This window comes from Passer domesticus, chromosome 6 (assembly GCF_036417665.1).
Source record: "Passer domesticus isolate bPasDom1 chromosome 6, bPasDom1.hap1, whole genome shotgun sequence".
NCBI lineage: Eukaryota > Metazoa > Chordata > Aves > Passeriformes > Passeridae > Passer > Passer domesticus.
Genome location: NC_087479.1, coordinates 31,475,360 through 31,494,802, shown reverse-complemented (window position 1 = coordinate 31,494,802; position 19,443 = coordinate 31,475,360). Strand labels below are relative to the sequence as shown.

Below are 19,443 nucleotides of genomic sequence, written 5' to 3'. Positions count from 1 at the left end.
TTCAGTGTGGTGTTAGTTCTAATCTAGTTAGTTAGATACTGTTATAAATTTTACTGTAGGGAATTAGATCAAGCAGCAGTATAGCAAACAGGATATTTTGCATTGCTTCAAGGTAGTGCTTTTGTGATTGAATCACTGATCAATTTGATGTGACCTCAGAGTGCAAAAAGTTTTTGTGAATTATTTTACTACATTTTACTGCATTTATTGTGTAGCATGATAGATGCATGTAATTTGGTGTTTCATAATCAGACAGATACACTTGTGTGTTTTTGAGAAGCTGAGGGTATTATTACAAGCCAGATTTTGGTAACCATACTCTAGAATAACATATTGCTAACCATATTCTAGAATAACAATGACAATTTTCCCCCTTACTTATGATAGCTAAAGCTATGATTTGATGGATTCAGAAGGTATTGGGCAAAGATTTACATTGAAAATACTAACAAAAACCATGCTCCAAAACAATCAATCAACAAAAATACCCTTTGCTTTTCCCTCCCCACCTCAGCTGACAGTCATTCATACTGTGCCTCTTGAGACAGGAACAAAAAGATAGGCACCTGTGGATGAAGAATATTTGTTTTTAAGATGTTTGTGTTCCATTTTCAGTCCTTTTGCTACTTTCTGGAATGGCTTCAGGAAAGTTTTGGGAACCTTTCCAAGTTTCAGTTTATCCATCCGTAAAATTAGTATAAGAATTCTGACCTATTTTTCAAGTAAAATTAAATTCCTTTTCTGTTTATAGGCTCTTAGCATTAGATAGAGATGCAGAATAGGAAAGAATATTGACTTTTCAAATTTAAATCTAAAGAACAAAGCCCAGACCAACCTCACAGTTCCAGAATGGTAACTGTATCTAAGGCCATGGGATAAAATGTCCATGCCTTCATATAAGGTTTATATTTTTACAAGGTGAGAGGGAAGAAGAATTATGCTCCAGTTTTTCAATAAAAATCGTTGCTTTATTTTTGTATTGCATACTCTGTGTAGAAATGCAGTAATTTTAGGAGACCTACTGTTTTTGAGTCTGGGTGCATGTTTTGCAGCAGGTGCATAACAAGGACAGGTTTTGCAGAATCCAAAGCCATGTCTAGGTACACATACATGTGTAGCCACGGATACTAGCATGCTTAAGATTCACATACAGAACAGCTTTAGTCCACTTGAAGTAGAAAGCTGATTTCTAAGTTTAATATTTTCCTAGTGCGAAGATTAATCTGTTGCCTGAATATAATGAAGGCAAATTGTGTGAGTTATTTCTTTTACTGTAGTTTTAATTTTTAAATATAGACTGCACTATGCACCTGAGCAATCCAATTTTGCCAAGACCCAAAAGTCACAGGGTTTTACGAGATGATTCTTGTTATATAATTGAAACACAATGAAAGAGCCATTGTGTACACAAGAATGACTTTGTATTTTATTTCCATGGTTCTATTTTGAAATATATAAAGCCCTTTGTGTAACAGAAATGCCTCTGAGTTTTACTGAATTCCCTTTCCTGTTCTTCATTCTTGCTGTTCACTTGTTGTGATGCTTTCTGAAAATTTGCACCTGCATTTAGAACTGCTGTTTGGATTTCTTTTTAGATAAATTCAATATTAGCCTTGCCAGGTTTGCTCCCTGTGCTATGGCACAGACATGTACTCTGTAATAAATCTGTTCCTCAAGTGTGCTGTTAAAAGAGTTACTTGTTTACCATGTTGCTTTGGTGAGCGTGCTCCTGTAAGAGATTGGTTTTGTAAATATGAAGTAGGACGTTTATTGAGAAAGAATTCGTGTTCAATGTCCCCAGCAGCAGTACCTCTAGTGTTGCCTTTCTGGGAGGGTGAAATGACAAGTGAAACTATTCATCTCTGCTATCAGGTAAATGAGCTGTAACTGTAACCCCGCACAGCTGAGGAATGGTCAGGCAGATAAGTTACTCAGGTGACTGCTTTTGAATAGTGCTTTATACTGCTTTGCAATCAGAAAGAGGAGTAACTATTTTCCTCATTTCCATCACAGGCTATCAAGGGGGTGCTGGCTTTTCCATAGGAAGCTGTTTTTTAGTGGATACAGTTCTGTTATGCTTGGGGAATTCTGTGGCTATTTTTAAGATACTTCATGTCCTGCAGTAGGTTTACTCTGGTGTCTGTATTATTTAAATATCTGGACAGTATTTGGATACTGGACTATTGGATTGTTTTGGGCTATTTATTTTCCACAAGTCCCTCTTCATTCAGATCCTTTTCTCCCGTCTGCCGTATTTTCACCATACCAGAATCTTTAAGGTGCTGAGAATTTTTGAAATTTTAGGTTTGGAGAGTTCTTCCTTGTCTTAAAAATGAAACAAAATCCCAAAACCAAAACAAAAATTAAGCTCAAGTGAAGGATGTCTCATTTCCCAGTTTGTGCATTCGGCATCCTTACCTGTAAGGAATTATGGGTCTGTAAAAGAGTTCAAGTTCAGTGGTAACTAAAGAAGAGAGGGTGGATAGGAATAGATGGAATGGGGTTGAGGGAAGGAGGATTAGAATCATGCTTTCAAACAACATGCAGTATTATTTTATCCAATCCTCTATTCCTAAAAAGTGGGTAACTTTGTGAATTTCTTTGAGCATAAATAAATTTTAATTTCCTAGTTGTAAAAGGATGCTTAAATGTGGCTCTGCTCTATAAAAACCAGTCCAAGACTGAACAAATTAGATTTTGGAAGTTGCTCGTGTCTATTTTTATTGAAAGAAAAGCCTGAAAATTTGCTACTGTTTTATGACTGTAGCCTGAGAAAGCCTGAAAGGTCGCATCTGTAAAAATAAACAAAATGTAATTAAAAAGGTGTAGCTGTGGTGAGTAGGTTCCCTTCTGACACCCGGTGGTTAAAGATGAGAACTGCATGGGGAAATAGAGGAGGAAACAAATGCTGTAGTAAAGGGAAGTGTTGAAAATGGGACCAAGGGGTTACCACACAGGGAGAAAACATTAAGAAACCCTCACTATTCTGAAATTTAATGAATCAGTACAATTATAAGTTAATGATTTTCTCTATACTACAGGGTATGGTACACTTCAAGAAAGGTAGAAACTTGTACTAAAGTTTTCTAGCTTTTGTTCTCTAATTACCTTTAAATTATGTTAACATTATTTTGCATGTTTCCACACAACAAGTTTAATATGTATGGCTTTTTACAAAAATGAGTGTACTGACCAGAAGTGGCTGTGTATGTCATTTAACTTCAAAGCTTCTGCTTTCTACATGAAGTTTTGAGATTATGACAGAGAAGTTTCCTAAATTGCTGTGTAAAGTTTGAGGAGTAACCCATATACTTGAAATGTGAATTATGGAGATTTCTGTGGGAAAGGTTTTCATGTAAGATTTTATTTAAAATTATTTAAGTAGGTAAGTTGTTTTATTACCAAAGAAGAAAAGGTATTTCTTGCATTGCACAGTTGTGAACACAATAGAATAATACTGAATAATATTTGAATATGTGTATTTGCTTTTTGCAACCATTTTGAAAAATGAAAATTTCCTTTTGAAACATTGTGACCCATCCTATCCAGCATTTCTGGGGTTGTAGGTCGAATTTTCAGGTCACCAGATTGACCAGTGAATGCTTATATCTTTTATTTTAGAAATGTTGAAGAGTGGAGCACTGTCAGTATTATAAGATTTTCATGAGCATGTATTGAGTACAGTTGTAAACATTGTTGTTGCTTTGTGTTCAGAAAAGTTCTGTGTGTGATGATAAAACTGAGCATACATTAGACATTTTGATTATGTAAGTTGTCCAAAACATCCAAATTTTATTTCATGTTCAGTTTTCTCTGCATTAGGAAAAGCACACGTGCTTTAGTATGTATTTTCTTTGCAAAACAGTGAAGCATGCCTCATACTTTACTAATCATGAGGAATATTTTTTGATTTTATGTTTCATTTCTGCCACCTGGTGGCATATTTTGTCTGTCACATATGTCAGCAATATCAGTCACTGCTATTGCACAGTCTAAAACTTTCTTTTTTAAAAGCATGTTTTGGAAATGAAAAACAAAATGAGGAATTCTTCAAAGTGTTCCCACCCCAAACTTCTGTCTTCTAATCAGATTATATGGAGTTAATCTCTCAGAAAAGTCTAAGCTTTCTGATCTGCTTTGGTCTCCCTCTCTTACCACACAACATGAAAATACAATAATGAGAGAGCATGATTGTTATTTCCAATTGTAAGTCTTGAGGAATGAATAAAATCAGCATATGGTGTTCTGTGTATATATAAAGCTGAGAGCTTTACAGAAATATTTCTAAGTGTATTGGGTTTGTGTGGCCACTTTTTGGTAGTGTGGTGTACAGAGATGCCTTTGTTTTCATAGTGTTACTGCATGTGGCCCATGGTTAACCAAGGAGCATCCATGAGATATTTTTACATGGTAGAAATCTATTTAAGTACTTGCTATTTGATTTTGGTTTTATTTGATAGGCTGAGCTACTGTTTAGCAGCATTTCAGAAATTCAGCAGTTCACAAGCAGTTAATATTTTTTTGCAAGACAAAATAGCATAAGGGGGAGTTTATAATTGGCTTACAAATACAGCTCAGTTATATATTTTAGTAATTAATGAAAAGCAGGGGGTGTGCAAGACTCCCTGCTAGAATATGAAGCTAATGGGTGTAAAATACAAGTTCTCTGAGTGAAGCTTAAATACAATCTTACTTATGCTTTTGTCTCTAGCTCACCTAAAGCTTTACAAGGAGGGACCACCAGGTGGGTGGAACACTGTAATGTTGTCTGTCTCTGTCTAGTTTTTGGTCTCTTTTGTTACCATAAAGGTAGTACTTATCTTTCCTTGATGGGGAATAGAAGTGGTAAAGGCTGAGTCTGCTATATCTACCACTGTTAAGAACTAAAAATTTGGTAAGATTACAGAAGTTCTATAAGACATCAGGAATTGTTTTCATAATGCTATCTCGTGGTACTTCAGTTAAGTCAAGCTTAAGACATTTTGAACAAATGCTCATGACTCTGAAGCTCCTTTTAAGCAGCTCTTTTGAATTATCAAGTTGTAGAATCATAGAATAGTTTGGATTGGAAGGGCCTGTAAAGATCATCTAGTTCCAGCTCCCCTGTTAGGGCCAGGGACACTTCCCACTAGACTAGATAGCTCAATCTCATTCAACTGGCCTTATCACTTTTGCAGTTGTTTGCTGAAGTAACTGGCAATACTGAATAATGCATGTTTCAAAGCATTTATATTTTTCTGCATATGTTTATTCATTGGGTAATTTCCTGTTGTCGTGCTTTTCATAGAATTACAAAATAGAAATCTGCTGACTTAAAACTTTGTAAGGATTAAGATTTGGTTTTGTTTGGGTTTTTTTCTTGATAATTTTTTTTTTTTGTGGTTGAGTTAGGAATACTAGACATTGGTGAGGATTCAGTGTGATTATCTTATAAGATTTAAAAACAAACCTTATGACCAGGATAAACTCTTCTTACATTATGTCAGTGAAGAACTACTTCTTAATTCTACGACAAAACACCATTTAGATGATGATGTGAGTAGACGTCATATTAGAAGAAATAAATCCAAAGTACTTTGAACCCCTTCTGTTCCCTTTGAAGTTTCATAATGACAGTCCAATCATGTTTGTCACAGCTACATGGATACTTCATAGGAAATAAGACAGTGTTAAGATGATTTTGCATTAATTAAAGCAACTTGTATTGGAACTTGTTAGAATTTCCCTGCACATGCCATTAGTGATCTTAGGTTAGGGAAGTTATATTGTCTGTATAGACTGCCATTAACTTAGGAACTTAGGAACATGGACTTAGCCTGGTCTGAGACACCTTTCTCCCTCACAACTCAATTGCAAGCATTTTCTATTTCCTTCATGTAGTAGTTTCACCCAGGACCTTAATGTTATTTGATACCACCTGACATCATTGGCATTTTCTATTTCCCTCCTGTAGTAGTTTCACCCAGGACCCTAATGTTATTTGATACCACCTGACATCATTGTTAGGAGTGGGGGGAAAGGGACTCCAGCTTCTGGTCAAAAAAGCATGGCAGGAGAGGGGTAGCCATGCTCCATTGTTCATTGTCTCAGGGTCTGGGGTGAGCATTTTTGCATGTGAATCAACCTCTGTCTTGTATACTTCTGTTATTAATATTGTTGCCATTACTGTTCATTTTCTTATCTCATTGCTGTTTCCAGTAAACTGTTCATATCTCAACCTGTTTTAATTTCTGATATCTCCAATTTGCAACTCCATCCTGCTTCACCGGGAAGCAAGAGGGGAAAGAGGAACAAGGGCTCTTCCTCACAGGATTCTGATGGCGGTACAGAGTTTTGTAGAAACACTTAGGTACTTACAGGCCACTTGTGTTATTTCCTGCCTGCTGGGAAACCAGGTAAATGGGCAAATTGTATTTGCCTGTCCCATAAAAATCTCATGTTTTTCCCTTCATCCTAATGAAACAGATAAGTCAACAACATCTTAGACTTGTTTGTGGAACAGAAAAAGAAAATCCTACCATTCATCTCTTCCTATATAACTTCTTGAACACAGTTAACAATACTGATCGTACAGATACATAGTTCACATTTTGAAGATCATCTGAATTTGTAGCTAAAAGGATTAGAGGTGTACTTATTTGGGAATTCAGTGTGTTATAAAGAAATCAGCTGAAACTGTCCACTCAATATCATTAGCACTTCAATATTGTAACTCAGATTTCCTTGTAGAAACTGTAGACCCAAATGGGCTCACAGAAATTACGGGTATGTTGCCTGGAGACCATGTTTATCCTAAAAGGTCAGGAAAAATAATAAAGCTGAGTAGTTGGGGCAATAAATATTGATGGACTTGTTCATATTCAGATACCAAAAGCCTATGAATACTGGAATATTCTGCTGGTTTAGATACTTGGGTTTTATGATTGTTAAGATTCAAGCAGTCTTGTGTTACACATTTTTTTTTACAAGATTAGCTTTCAGGGCCAAAATTTTAGAAAATGTACTGCTTTAAAAATTAGCCAAATATATTGAATATATCTTCCTTTGTTTCAAGTTATTTTGTGTTTAAATTTAAAACTCATGAAGTACAATAACTATTGAAAAGATTGTGCTTTTTGTATAACTTAGGATAAGCAGCATTTCTTATTGCATTATTTTTTCCCTATATGTAAGTTTTGGTATCTGTCAGCTTTCTGGGTTCTGAGTACTTTTTAATTTAAAAATTGCTGTTCAAGAGAACATGGATAAAACTTCTGGTGTCACACCTATATACTCCTAATGTTCTCTGTATTTGTACAGTTTTCACTCTAGCAGATGTTGATGTCTGAAAGGGTATAGGCATTTGTCCGCTGTTTCACAATGCACGATACTCTGTTGTTTCACACAGTAGATGTTTGTGATTCTATAACAAATTCCATGTCTGATGCTGTACAGCACTTTAAGCTCTTTGTTCACATCATGTCCATCTTCCTTATTCAACCAGTTTGAACTGTTTCGGGTTGTTGCTTTAGTTTTTTTATCGTGCTTCAACAAAAATTCTTTTATGTGTTCACATACTATGTTTGATGAAACTACAGGACACAGAGTTACTTCCTCCTTGCACTTGGTAGTTAGTTAAAACACAATTTTATTTCCTTCTTGCCGCCCATTACTTGGGTAGATGTTAATTCCAGGCTTTAACTGTGGTATTTCAAATGTTGTAGTACCTAATGATAAAAGAAATAATGTATTTTCCTGATGGAGTGGTATCGTTTTAGTCAATGTTATCTTTATATGATCCATATTAACAACATACTTTAAAATCATGGAGCAGACTGATAGCAAACATGACAGTTAGGGAAGGAAGGTTATCCTGTTTACACTGGTTCTGTCTTTGCAATGTTCAATGCTAAAGTAATCTGTTTAAAATCAGATAAAATACTAATTAGAGTCACTTCTTCCTGCAGTTGCATGTAGGCAGAACCAAATATAGCATGACTGGAAGTTATGATACTTTCTAATATTGATTCTATCAACGGATGGCGGAACAGGATCATGACAATTATGTAATTCATCACTTCAAAAATTGTCTTTTATTTTTTCCCAAGACCCTTATAAGAACATACAGTTGAACAAGGAAATGTGAAATATGTATGTTACTATCAAAAACCATTGAGCAAGCTATTCATTAGGAAATAGTAAGACAAAAAACTGTATTAAAATAAAAGTTTATGTTAAAAACTAATGAGATAGCAAGTTCATACCTAGAATGAAACAATAGCATTGAACTGGAAAAGTAAGACTTGAGAATTTGCAGCTTATACAAAGTTAGTAGAAGTAGGGAAAACCTGAATGCAAATTTAGCACTCTCTCATCAAAATGTTATCTGCTGGCTATGGCAAAAGATGTGAGTAAATGGAAATTTAAGTTTCACAGTAAGTAGTTTGGTTTTTTTTTTTACAATGAATAATTGATTTATGTTTCCAACAACAACACAGAAAAAGCAAACTTTGCATTTTCATGTCACTGTATATCTTTAGTCATCACTGAGGTCTCTATACAGCTTCCTGTGTACTTTACCAACTTTCAGATTACTTTCAAAAATGTTTTAGTGAAACATTTTACAATTACATGATATTATGTTGCTAGCTATCAGCAAATGTAACAAATATTTGTTTAAGACTTGTTAATGTCTTTCTGCTTCACCTTACTATCTTAGAAAAAAATATCAGTTTTATGAAAGTTTGCTTTAGCTTCAGGAGGTTATTGATTGCAAGTAGCATCAGGTTGCAAAAGTAAAGTATATGTGCAAATGGGCAACAGCTTACATGATCTATTGTATTTTTATTGGGATGGCATACTCTCAAAACAAAGGAAAAAGTAGTAAATTAGTAGTAGTAAATAAAAACTGAGACTCCGAGATGTTTGGAGTGGAATCTGTGCAATGTGATTGTTTACTTTTTTGCTTGAATACCCTTTGTAAAGGAGTGACTTTTTAAATTATTTTCTCAGTAACAAAATCCCAATTTGCATGTGGTAAGTTTTTAGGATAGGTGTACTTAGCACTTGCAATCTCATTTTTATCCGATTTGTCTCAAAAGTCCTTAACAGTAAATATCTGCTTAAGGGGAAGCTAAATTTATGCCCCACAGCCACTGTCTTCTTGCAGGCAGATTGGAGACCAGGCAAGTACAACAGGACATTTGTACAATCAACCTTCTGTTACGTGTCATAATAAAAGAATTTAAAGCTTCAGCAAATTGACATTGATGTGTTTGAGTGTGTCCAGGGCAGCAAAGCTGGTGAAGGATCTGGAATATAAGTCCTACCAGAAGCAGCCAGTGGAGGTGGGGTTGTTTAGTCTGGGGAAAAGAAGGCTCAGGGGAGACCTTATTGCCCATTACCTGCAAGAAGGGAATGGCCAGGGGTTGGTTTCTTCTCCCGGTCTGCTAGTGATGGCATAAGGTGAAATGGCCTCAAGTTGCATCAAGGGAGGTTCACTTTGGGTATTAGGAAAGAGTAGTTAAGCACTGAAACAGTCACCATCCCTGGAAGTATTAAAATAATAAGTAGATGTGGCACTTCTTGATATGGTTTAATGGTCATGGAGATACTTGCTCAAAGGTTGGTCTTGATGTTGGAGGTCTTTCCCAACCTTAATGATTCTTTGATTTTATGAAAATGCAACCCCCCTGACATTGCACAAACTAGGTAAAGAGTCACCTTGTGACGCAAGGATCAGCTTGGACCTATAATGTAGGGTGTAAAAATGAGAGAGCCAGGTGGTGCATGGTATCAGGATCAGTGTGAGCACACACTGAAACACAGAAAGGTCTGGCTAAACATCAGGAAATGATTTCTCACTGTGAAGGTGACTGAGAAACTAGCACAAGTTGCCCAGAGAGGGTGAGGAGGGTGAAGATTCCTGGAAGAATTTGAAAGCCATTTGGACATGGTCCTGGACAACCAGCTCTGGGAGAGGTGGGGGTGCAGACCAGACAGCCTCCAGAGGTCCCCTCCAGCCTCAGCCATTCTGTGGTTGATGATTAGAAGCTTTTCTTCAGTCTGGAAGGTCCCTAAGGTAGGGCAGCACAAGGAAGTGGGAGGTGCTGCAGTTCAGCTGCAGCTTTGTGTCTGGGCTGGCGCTGAGAGCTGCCCTCAGGTGTTCATGTGTCTTAGCTAACAAGTTACAGTGGTTATGTGAGAATTAGGCTGGCTACAGAGCCATATCAGATTTCTTCAACTCTGGCACTGTTAATTTTTAACGCAGACAAATCACTCAGTGATAGGTTGGTATTTCTGGATTTTATGTATAGTCTACATGAAATTTTATTTAGTTAAATGAAATTTAAGAATTTATTAGTTTATAAAGCCTGACTTATATTTTGTTCCTTGTATAGTTCCTTCTGTTAAAATGTCGTTATTGTTTCTTTGCTGTTTTGATTTTTACCACTCTAAGCAGCATCCCAACACCGCTGAATAATTAAATTTCATTATTCTGTTGCCAGTATATTAAGGAACTGATTTTTGAAATTGCATGAATGAAATTATTTTTGCTAGTCAAATTCTTCAGCATTTTAATGCGTCTGATTGCCATCTCTGTATACAGGCTGTTTTCTTAAATGTTAACTATCTGTGTACAATTGTACTAAATTAAGGTGACCTCACAAAACAGAAAAGGAATGGTCATGAGTTACTTTATATTATGCAAGACCATATTACTGTGATGTGATTTTCATTATAATATCTTGTACAGAAAAATAAACATTTGCTTGAGAATTAAAGTACTTTGCTGGGTGTTAGCTTCTATCCAATAGTTAGTTTCTTCTAGTTAAAAATAATAAAATTAGAAGCTTATGCTGTTGAATGTCAGTTTATATCATAGTAGACAATCTATTAAATCTGTTACACTATATCGGTTTATGATGCACTTGCTTTTTGGCAGTAGCCTTGTTTTAAGAAATTAGTTTTTATTATTAATTCTCATAGCTTAGTACTTTCTAAGCATAATTTTAAAGAATAAGTAAATAGTAAAAGAATTGCTGCTCTCTGTCTTACTTCTGCTTTAGAACAAAGCCTAAACAAAACAATCTCTAGAGCTTGTTTCAGAGCTTTCAGCTAGAAGCAATGAAAAACATGTGCCAACAATGACAGATACTTAATTGTTAAAAAAAATTTTACATTCTTGTGCTGTGTTAGATTTCATTCACAGAGGTTTTTCCATCATTCTCTAATTGCATGAACATTTGTGCCAAGATAAAAAAATAAGTGACAGAGGCTTGGGAATGGGTAGACATGGTGAAAAATCTGCTTCTGGTGCTAGTGCAGGTCTGTGTCATCATAGGTGAATTATGACTCTCTCACCCAAATCTCAAAGAATTTTAATCATTGGGCAATCCCACATAGAAAGTAGATCTTTTGTTGAGATAGATCTGTATCCTTCTGTTAGCTAAACTAAGAACTGATTGTTAGGAGCATTTTCAAAGCCTGTTATTTGCTTCAGTTATCATGTGACCTTAAAGAGCTAACCTTCAAGTTAGGACATTCATAAGGTTCATGCCCTGCAAACTGAGTGCTTAAGGCGGCTGAGGTGCCAGAAGGGTCACAACTTTTTCTGGGGACCTGAGGCAACTGTTTTATATCCTGTTTAGGTGAATGGATATGCAGAGCCTGTATCCAGAGGGAATATCAACTAGTCAAAGGAATTAACAGCAGAAAATGTAAAAGTTTTTAGACCTAACCAGTTGTGATTCCAGCAGAGCTGTCAGGCAATTTTCTTATGCCCAAAAGCTCTAAGTAGAGACCTGTTAGAGGGCTAGAAGTTGAGATAGATAGCTGGAATAACCAAGGTTTTTACTTTATGCTGTGCAAAATAAAATATTGATCCCTTTTCCTTTTGATTTTATCTATCAATTCAGCTGCTTGGTTATAACTTCACCTGTGTTTGGAAAAAATCCATGTCTACATTACATGGAAGCTTTACATTAATAGCTTCCATGTCATGTAGAATTCAGGGTGATGATCAAGTTACCTTTTCTTTCCTCTTTCCTTCATGTGCTCTGAAGAGAAAAAGGAAAAAAAAATAAAGAGCACCTAAGTACTGGAATATTTTATTTATCTGGTACTTTGGTCCATGCTTTGATACTTTAATACTATTTTGTTAGTTCTTCTGTTGAATGGATCATGCAGACTCCTTAGTCTTAGAGACCATTGACAATAAAATTTAAATTCTTTGGCCTATTTTCAAACTTGGTTTAACTTAGGATTTAGTTGAGGAGGCAGAAGCCAAGCCAGAAAATTGGAAAAACACGGATAAATTTTTATTTGAAAGCAGATGGAAGTGGGACTTTGGTCATCTAACAACAAACTCGTCGCTGTTTAGGAGGGCTGTAGCTTCTGTGCCAGTGTCTTACAAAGGACTCTCTTAAGATCTCTTGAAGCCTTAGACCAGTGTTTTGAAGGGGTTTCTGTTTTTCCTCTGGCCAAATGCAGTCATGGTACAGATTAAGGGGAACCATGGCATTAGTGGTCCTAGAGGTGTGTTTGGAAAATCTGTGCCATAACTAAACCTGCATGATCAATGCCTGACCGCCTCATTTTTTCACTCAATTTAAATTTCTCTGACTTTCTGTTTCATGCTTTCAGCCTTTGGATTTTGTTATATTCTTGCGAAATGGCAGAGCTATCCTGTATCTCATTCACAGTATTCTGTACTTAAACTCTGAAATTATTCTTCATAGGATAGAATTAAGAGAAAGAATTCTTTGTATCTCGCTGTTTGGTACCTTCTTTATTTGTATTTGTGATTGCTATTTTATCCCATTTGACTGTGTATAGTGATTGTATGTTTGTCCATTTAAATTACTGTACTTGATGCATGTTGTTTTAGAATTCAGGTGAAAGTGTGTGTATGCATGCATGTTCATGTCATAATATCCTATCAGTTCTACGTTTGTTTGCAAAATTAAGCAAAACTATAGTTTCCTTTTGTTATTTCAGTCTGTCATATCTTTTCCCCCATTTTCCCTTCTCAGCATGGAAGACCTCTACTTTATCCTCTTCTCTCAGAAACACCATGGAAAATCTGGTCATGTAGTCTTAGAAAAAAATGCTAATAACTGTGTTCAGATTTTCTTTTCCATTACCACTGCAAAAGGTCATTTGTTAGAGAGCCTACACCTGCGTTCTGGACCCAGTGGTGTTGTATGAAATATTCTATGTTGAAGATGGCATATTGTTTTCTGACTCTAAGGGAATGTACTTTTTTTATTTCTACAGAGTACCAAGCTGCCATTCTGCATTTAAAGAGGGAACACAAAGAAGAAATTGAAACATTAAAGGTATAGTTTTGTAATTACTTATTTCCCTGTCTAGTGCATTTTACAGATTTAGTTGATGCAAACATACACTTTCTAGTAAATGTTAAGAATTTAATTCTTTCTTTCTAGAAGTTGTTTTCAGTTGACTGCCAGCTCAGCTAAAATTAATTTGGTTAAAATCTATACCTGCACTCATAAATGATGTCTGAACGCAGTTTTATTTGTTTCCTCTTTGTAGTTCTTCTTCTTCTTGTTCTGTTAAATTCTTCCTGCTAACAAAGCAGTGCAGTACTTTGGCGTTGGCACTGGTGTTTAACTACTTACTCTTTCTCAGTGAAACATACTTCTGTAGAAGCAGTTTTCTGTAATTTTAACAGGAAAATAAGCATGTGTGAGGCTTTCTGAAGTTTAGTATTGAGCACTCTGTATTGATGTCTCCTCTTTTAAACTGTAAGCTTGAACAACTAGTTATCAAAATCAGAAATAACATAGTTTAGTATTAGAACTCACTTTCCCTTGGCTGTGGTAAGTAAAGTGAAATATTACAAGAAAGTGTTTTTATCATAAAAGCAGAACTTAAATGGCAGTATAACTGAATTTGATGGTCACCCCTAGTTAAAATTAACAGCATCTTCCTTTTCTCACCAGTTATAATATATTCTTAAGTATAGCTGCACTGTGTTCTAATACAAGTTCATATGCTAAATCGTTAGTGTACAGGTCATCAATTACATTCAGTTTTTCCTTTGTCATCATTAAAGCAAATAGAATGGAAAATAAACAGTTTTACTAATATGGGAATTCTGATAATCCCGTACATTGATACATTATCTGTGTCATTAGGCAGATCACATTGTATAGTGCAATGTATTGAAATTTACATTATAAAATTTCAGTGGGAACATCTAATGAGGGAGTAAAATGGTGCCATGGTTTAATGTAATACTTTGTTGCATTTTATTCTTTAATGGTATAACAGAAAAATATGACGGTAGATATCCCAACTATGGGAAATTCTTGGGTTAAATATGATTTTGTGCTATGCTCTGAAGAAACCTACAGACAGGAATTTCTTTCAAGCAGCTCTTTTGCAAACAGATCTGGATCGCCTATGTGGTGTTTATGAAGAAGGTTTGATTATCATACTTTCTCTGCAAAAGGTTAGGAGTGAGACCCTTAATCTTTGTTATTCCTAAAAGGCCTAGAAAAATGTTAAGACGTTATGGAAGGTATATGTACAGGAAAGTTCTCAAAATATTATTGAATTGTCCTCTGAGGTTGAAAGTAAGCAACATTATCTAGATTCTGTCCCTTGAAACCTGTATATAGTGACTTGTGAGTGATACGTTTATTCTTTAGCATTAGAAAGTGCCCTGTACTTTTGTTCTGTTTATTTTTGTAGTTTTTTATTTTTTCCTTGAGTAGTGAACAGGAATTTCAGTTTTTAAGTCTCAATATTTGTTATCACTGTGTTAATTTCCTACAAACTTTATACAGAATACCCAGAGTGCAGCCAGGGCATTACCCATACCACTAGTTTCTGGGGATTGGTGCTGAATCTATGAGACTGAAGTTGCAGTGAATGTAGCAGTCTTGAAAGGTGTACAAAAAATCACTGGGTAGGGAGAGCATATGACTATACTGTATTTTATTTTGTCATATTTATATTATCACCAAAACTTGAAGTCACTTGAAATCAGTTTTTTTTATGTGTATACTTACTGAGATTACAACCAATTCAATTACTTATGAATCTGCACCATCTCTTATGCATAACAATCTGCATAACACATAACTCTTGAAGGGTTAATTAATGTATATAATACAACTGAATCATCCACATGAAAGTAATGTCTAAAAAGTGTAATGCTGTTGCTGCATTCAAAGGATTTATTGAATTTTTCGCTTAATGTTTACAAAATACTGAATAATATCATTTAAAAACATGGAATGATTTCTGTTCTGTATTGTTAAGTGCTTTGCTTTCCCTGCTCTTGCCGCTAGATGTCAGCTGAGTCTTTCAGAAAAAGTTCCCAAAAACATGTGCAGGTTTCATACTTCCTTCTAAACTGAGTGTGGTGACATCCTGCCCGTTGTTTGTGTGTCCATTTCAGTTTTAGGTCAGAAATTATCTTGCACATTATGAAACTAAAATTGAAGGTTTCATACTTCCTTCTAAACTGAGTGTGGTGACATCCTGCCCGCTGTTTGTGTGTCCATTTTAGTTTTAGGTCAGAAATTATCTTGCACATTATGAAACTAAAATTGAGGTTGCTCAATCGATAGGTCGTAACTTTGAACACCTTCATAGTGTTTGTCCAGCGGAACCAAATTTTGAGTATCTATAACCAACTAAGTAGATGACAACAACATAAATCAAAATAATGCAAATGGACTCCTGACTTCTGAAAGAAAGGAATTTACTTGAAGGCAATATTCTGTCTGCAGTGCTTAATATTTAATCCAACACATAGCTGCACAAGGGTGCTCTGTGTTTTTTTTCCCTGTAAGTTAAATTGATAAAATGAGTAAAAATTCAAGTTTTTCCCTAATGTCTTTGTGTTCCCTTTAGAACAAACCTACCAAATATCCCTTCATCTTTAGTTACGTGGGAGTTTAAGACTGCTTGTTGAAGATGGAAGGAAAGTCCTTAGCTGTCCTGTAACCCTGTACATGGGTGTTTTTCTCCAATACAGGTTGTTAGGCTTCCACCAGCTCACTAGATCTTTTATATATTTCCAAACTGAGAATATTAGTATCTTCAGGTATTTTCTATTACAGAACAGTATTACATAATGCATCTCATATAATACAGTGTAAGAAATATTAATAGGTATTTGATAAAAAATTAACTAGAGCTAGCTTATAAATTATTCAATAAATATCATGTAATAAAATCCTGTTTTTACATCTTTTAAAATATCTCATGGCAAATTTTAGAAAGAAATACCTGTATCTATCACAGTTACGAACATATTACTGAAACTTAAGAAGTAGTGAATGGCAACGCAGTTGGTATAAAGCTGCCCGTGACATTACGAAAAGAGCAAGCTGGCCTCATTTAGGGAAGAATGCATCATGAGGTGTTCATAGTGACCTTTGTGGCCTCCCTGGTAATGTTTGCATTTTTGCTTTTTTTGTGAAGGTTCCAAGAGCTGAAATGTAGAAGTGGGTAGAAAGTAATTTCCTTTTCACAGAAGAACTTCCTTAACTTTGAAAACTATTTCATATCATAAATTGAGGTTAAAGACCAGTGCCTCAAAGTGCCCCAGAAAACATTGAAAAATGTGGAAGAAAAAGGAATGTGAAAGGAAAAGTCCTAGCACGAGTCAAAATTATCTGATAATTTAAAAATAATTTATCTTTATTTTGTAGTGAGTCCACAAAGGCATAAAAACATTTAAGGTTTTATTAAGTAATAAAACTCTTGCTCTATTATGACCATTTCATGCTTTTACAGATCTGTTTTTTCATGTCTAATGCTTCCTATGTTCTTTCTTGTCTCTTTGTCTTTTCACCTTCCCATTTGTTTTTCCTTTTGGTCAGTATGCTTCCATTTATGAATGCTTCCATTGCTCTTTAATTATGACATGAGTGTAACAAAAGGTGCTGCTTCTCTCTGCAACATTTGGGAATTTTTAATTCAGCTATGAGAGGCAATGGTGAATAGTGTTGAAAGCTCTTGTCTGCCAGAATACTTATCAAAATCCCTCTTTATAGAAGTGGGAGATCTCAATTTTATTTTGGCAATTTAAAATGTCTTTTACTTTGATGTAAAAGTAAAATTTCATTTCAGCTTCAGAGCGTACATCACAAATTGGATGTTTTAACATGAAAACATTTTATGCTATTGTAATTTGCCTAAATCTTCTTTTTCTATAGGTGGACTTTTACAACAAACTGGAATACTTTTGAGCAGATTAAATTGAAATAAATCTGATCTGGGTGCTCTTAAGGATTTTTATTATTCCTTTCTGGAGAAAAAGAATTTTTTTCCCAAGTTTTGTTTGTGCATATGTGAATTCTTGCATGCGATAGGGATATCATGATTTGCCAAAAGTCACTATGTTTTGAAATCTGCTGTTAGGATATGGGGTCCAATGATGAATAGTGTTGAAAGCTTTAATATGCCACAGTACTTATAAAATCCAAAACTTTTTAATTTATATGCTGAATTTTAGTAATAAGGTTTTGCTTCAGAATGTGACTTTTATTTTAACTTTTACGAGATGAAATGCATCCATAAGGTGGGTGGCTACTTTGAGTGTTCTCTGTTTTATTTTTGTATTCCAGCATGCACATACAGAAGAAAATCTGTATCAAGTATGCTTCTCTCTCTGGTGGAGCTGCAGCTCTAAGGAGCAGCCAAGGTCACAAAGGGTTTATTAGTCAGTCTTTCCTAATGAGCTCTTCAGGCTTTTCAGCATTTCCATGTGGTGAACTGATGAAGGTCTCCCAGCTTGTGGTTAATTATTGATACTAATCTTGCCTAACTTGAAATGTTTCAGTCTTTCAACTGCTAAATGTATGGTTGCACCACTGTGTGTGTACTGTGTGCCTTTATGAATCTTCTTCTTGGTTACTTCGTCCTCTTGGAGGAATTCTCCCTGTTCACTGCAGAGCCTCTCTGTGATGCAAGAAAGGAAAAAATTGAAAGACTGAAAAAAGCATAAAAGTTAGGGGGAAAAAGAGACTGAACTCCTATGACATTGTATTAAAATACTGATTTCAGAACTCCTAAGGCTGCCAGACAATGGCAGCAACATTATCTTTAAAGTTTGCATTTCCTAAAATAGTAAAATCCCAGCAGGAAAAAAATCTTCCTGTAGTGAAAAATGTGCATAGCCATTGCTAGAGAAGGTAAAGTGGCAGACAAGGGGGCAAAAGACAGGAGCAATAAAACAATAACTTTCTACAGCAAACAGGTCTTAATCTCTTTGGAAACACTTGACAATTTCATCTTCATTCAGAAATGAAGCTTGGAAGGATTCTTCATGTTGTATGAAGATATTCCCCTTTAGTTAATATTTTAAAAATTTGCACATTACAGTTTCTATATTCAAATCATACTCTATGATAAAATTCTTGATGACACTTCAGTCATCCCTGCTGTGCTCTGATACTTAGAATAAAAAAAAAAAAATCCCATTCTTCTCCTCCATTTGTCATATTTTTGATGCAATGTATGCTTTTTATGCTTAATTCCCTTTAACAATATGTTTACATAATTAATATTTTCTTATCAGATAGTTTGAATATCCTGGAAGATTCTTCTTTCATTGTGTTGTGGGGTTTTTTCCAATATGGCCACTTGCCATGTTGCCATTCTGTTATTTTCAATGCAATTTCGCTGTGAGACTTGGATTGTTTAAACTTCATGTCAGCTGCAGAATGCTGCTAATTCCACATGTTGATCCAAGGATTCTCCTGTTTATTTAAGAAGTTACCACAGACTATATTCCCTAGATTGAAAACAGTGAAAATGTCTTTAACTCTATTTCAGTCCATGGGCATGGTAGTATATAGTTAAAATGTGCATAGAGCAGGACAATTTATTGCATTCGAACTTCAGAACAACTGAGTTCCTGCTCAAATTTAGACACATTACAAAAAATTCTGCTTAGTTAGGGCTAAAACAAAACTCTTATGTTCCTTATAACCTGCAGCATTTTTCATGGTTTATGAAAGTTAATTTATCCCATCACCTTGCCTTGAATAAACATGTTATGTACTCAGGAGAATAAATTAGAGCACACACTTTGAACAAGAGGACATTTTATTTTCACAGATATTGAAGATCTCTGTAACATAGGAAACAATTTTATACAAGAGAAATTAATTGAAGTGTCATCATGCAATTATAAAAGCCATTAAAAATTAAGTAGTATTAAAGTTACCATTTTAATTTTGAAAACATGTACCCCACACTTTCTTGCCAAAATTATCTGCACTTTGGAATTTACTACACCAGATATTTCTTTACATCTAGTAGATGTAAGGCATTTTTTTCTGAATTAAATGTGCAATATTCTGTTGTTGAAAAATTCTGGCTCTGATATTCCTGATTTTAACAGGAACAAATTTGTCAAGGATGAGCATTTTATTGATATGGGAAAATCTGTCTGAAATTGGAGGTAAAAATTTT

At 35.1% G+C, this 19,443-nt stretch overlaps 1 protein-coding gene across 5 annotated transcripts in view; it reads left to right on the top strand.

Annotated features, from left to right (window-relative positions):
* The window catches only part of FMN1 (formin 1), a 171,271-nt gene that overhangs the window by 56,943 nt on the left and 94,885 nt on the right, over positions 1–19,443 (top strand). For all 5 annotated transcript variants that reach the window (XM_064424143.1, XM_064424140.1, XM_064424142.1 and 2 more), the window contains one exon: positions 13,258–13,319. In XM_064424143.1, the coding sequence (XP_064280213.1) occupies positions 13,258–13,319 (62 nt within the window). The remainder of the gene's footprint in view (positions 1–13,257; positions 13,320–19,443) is intronic.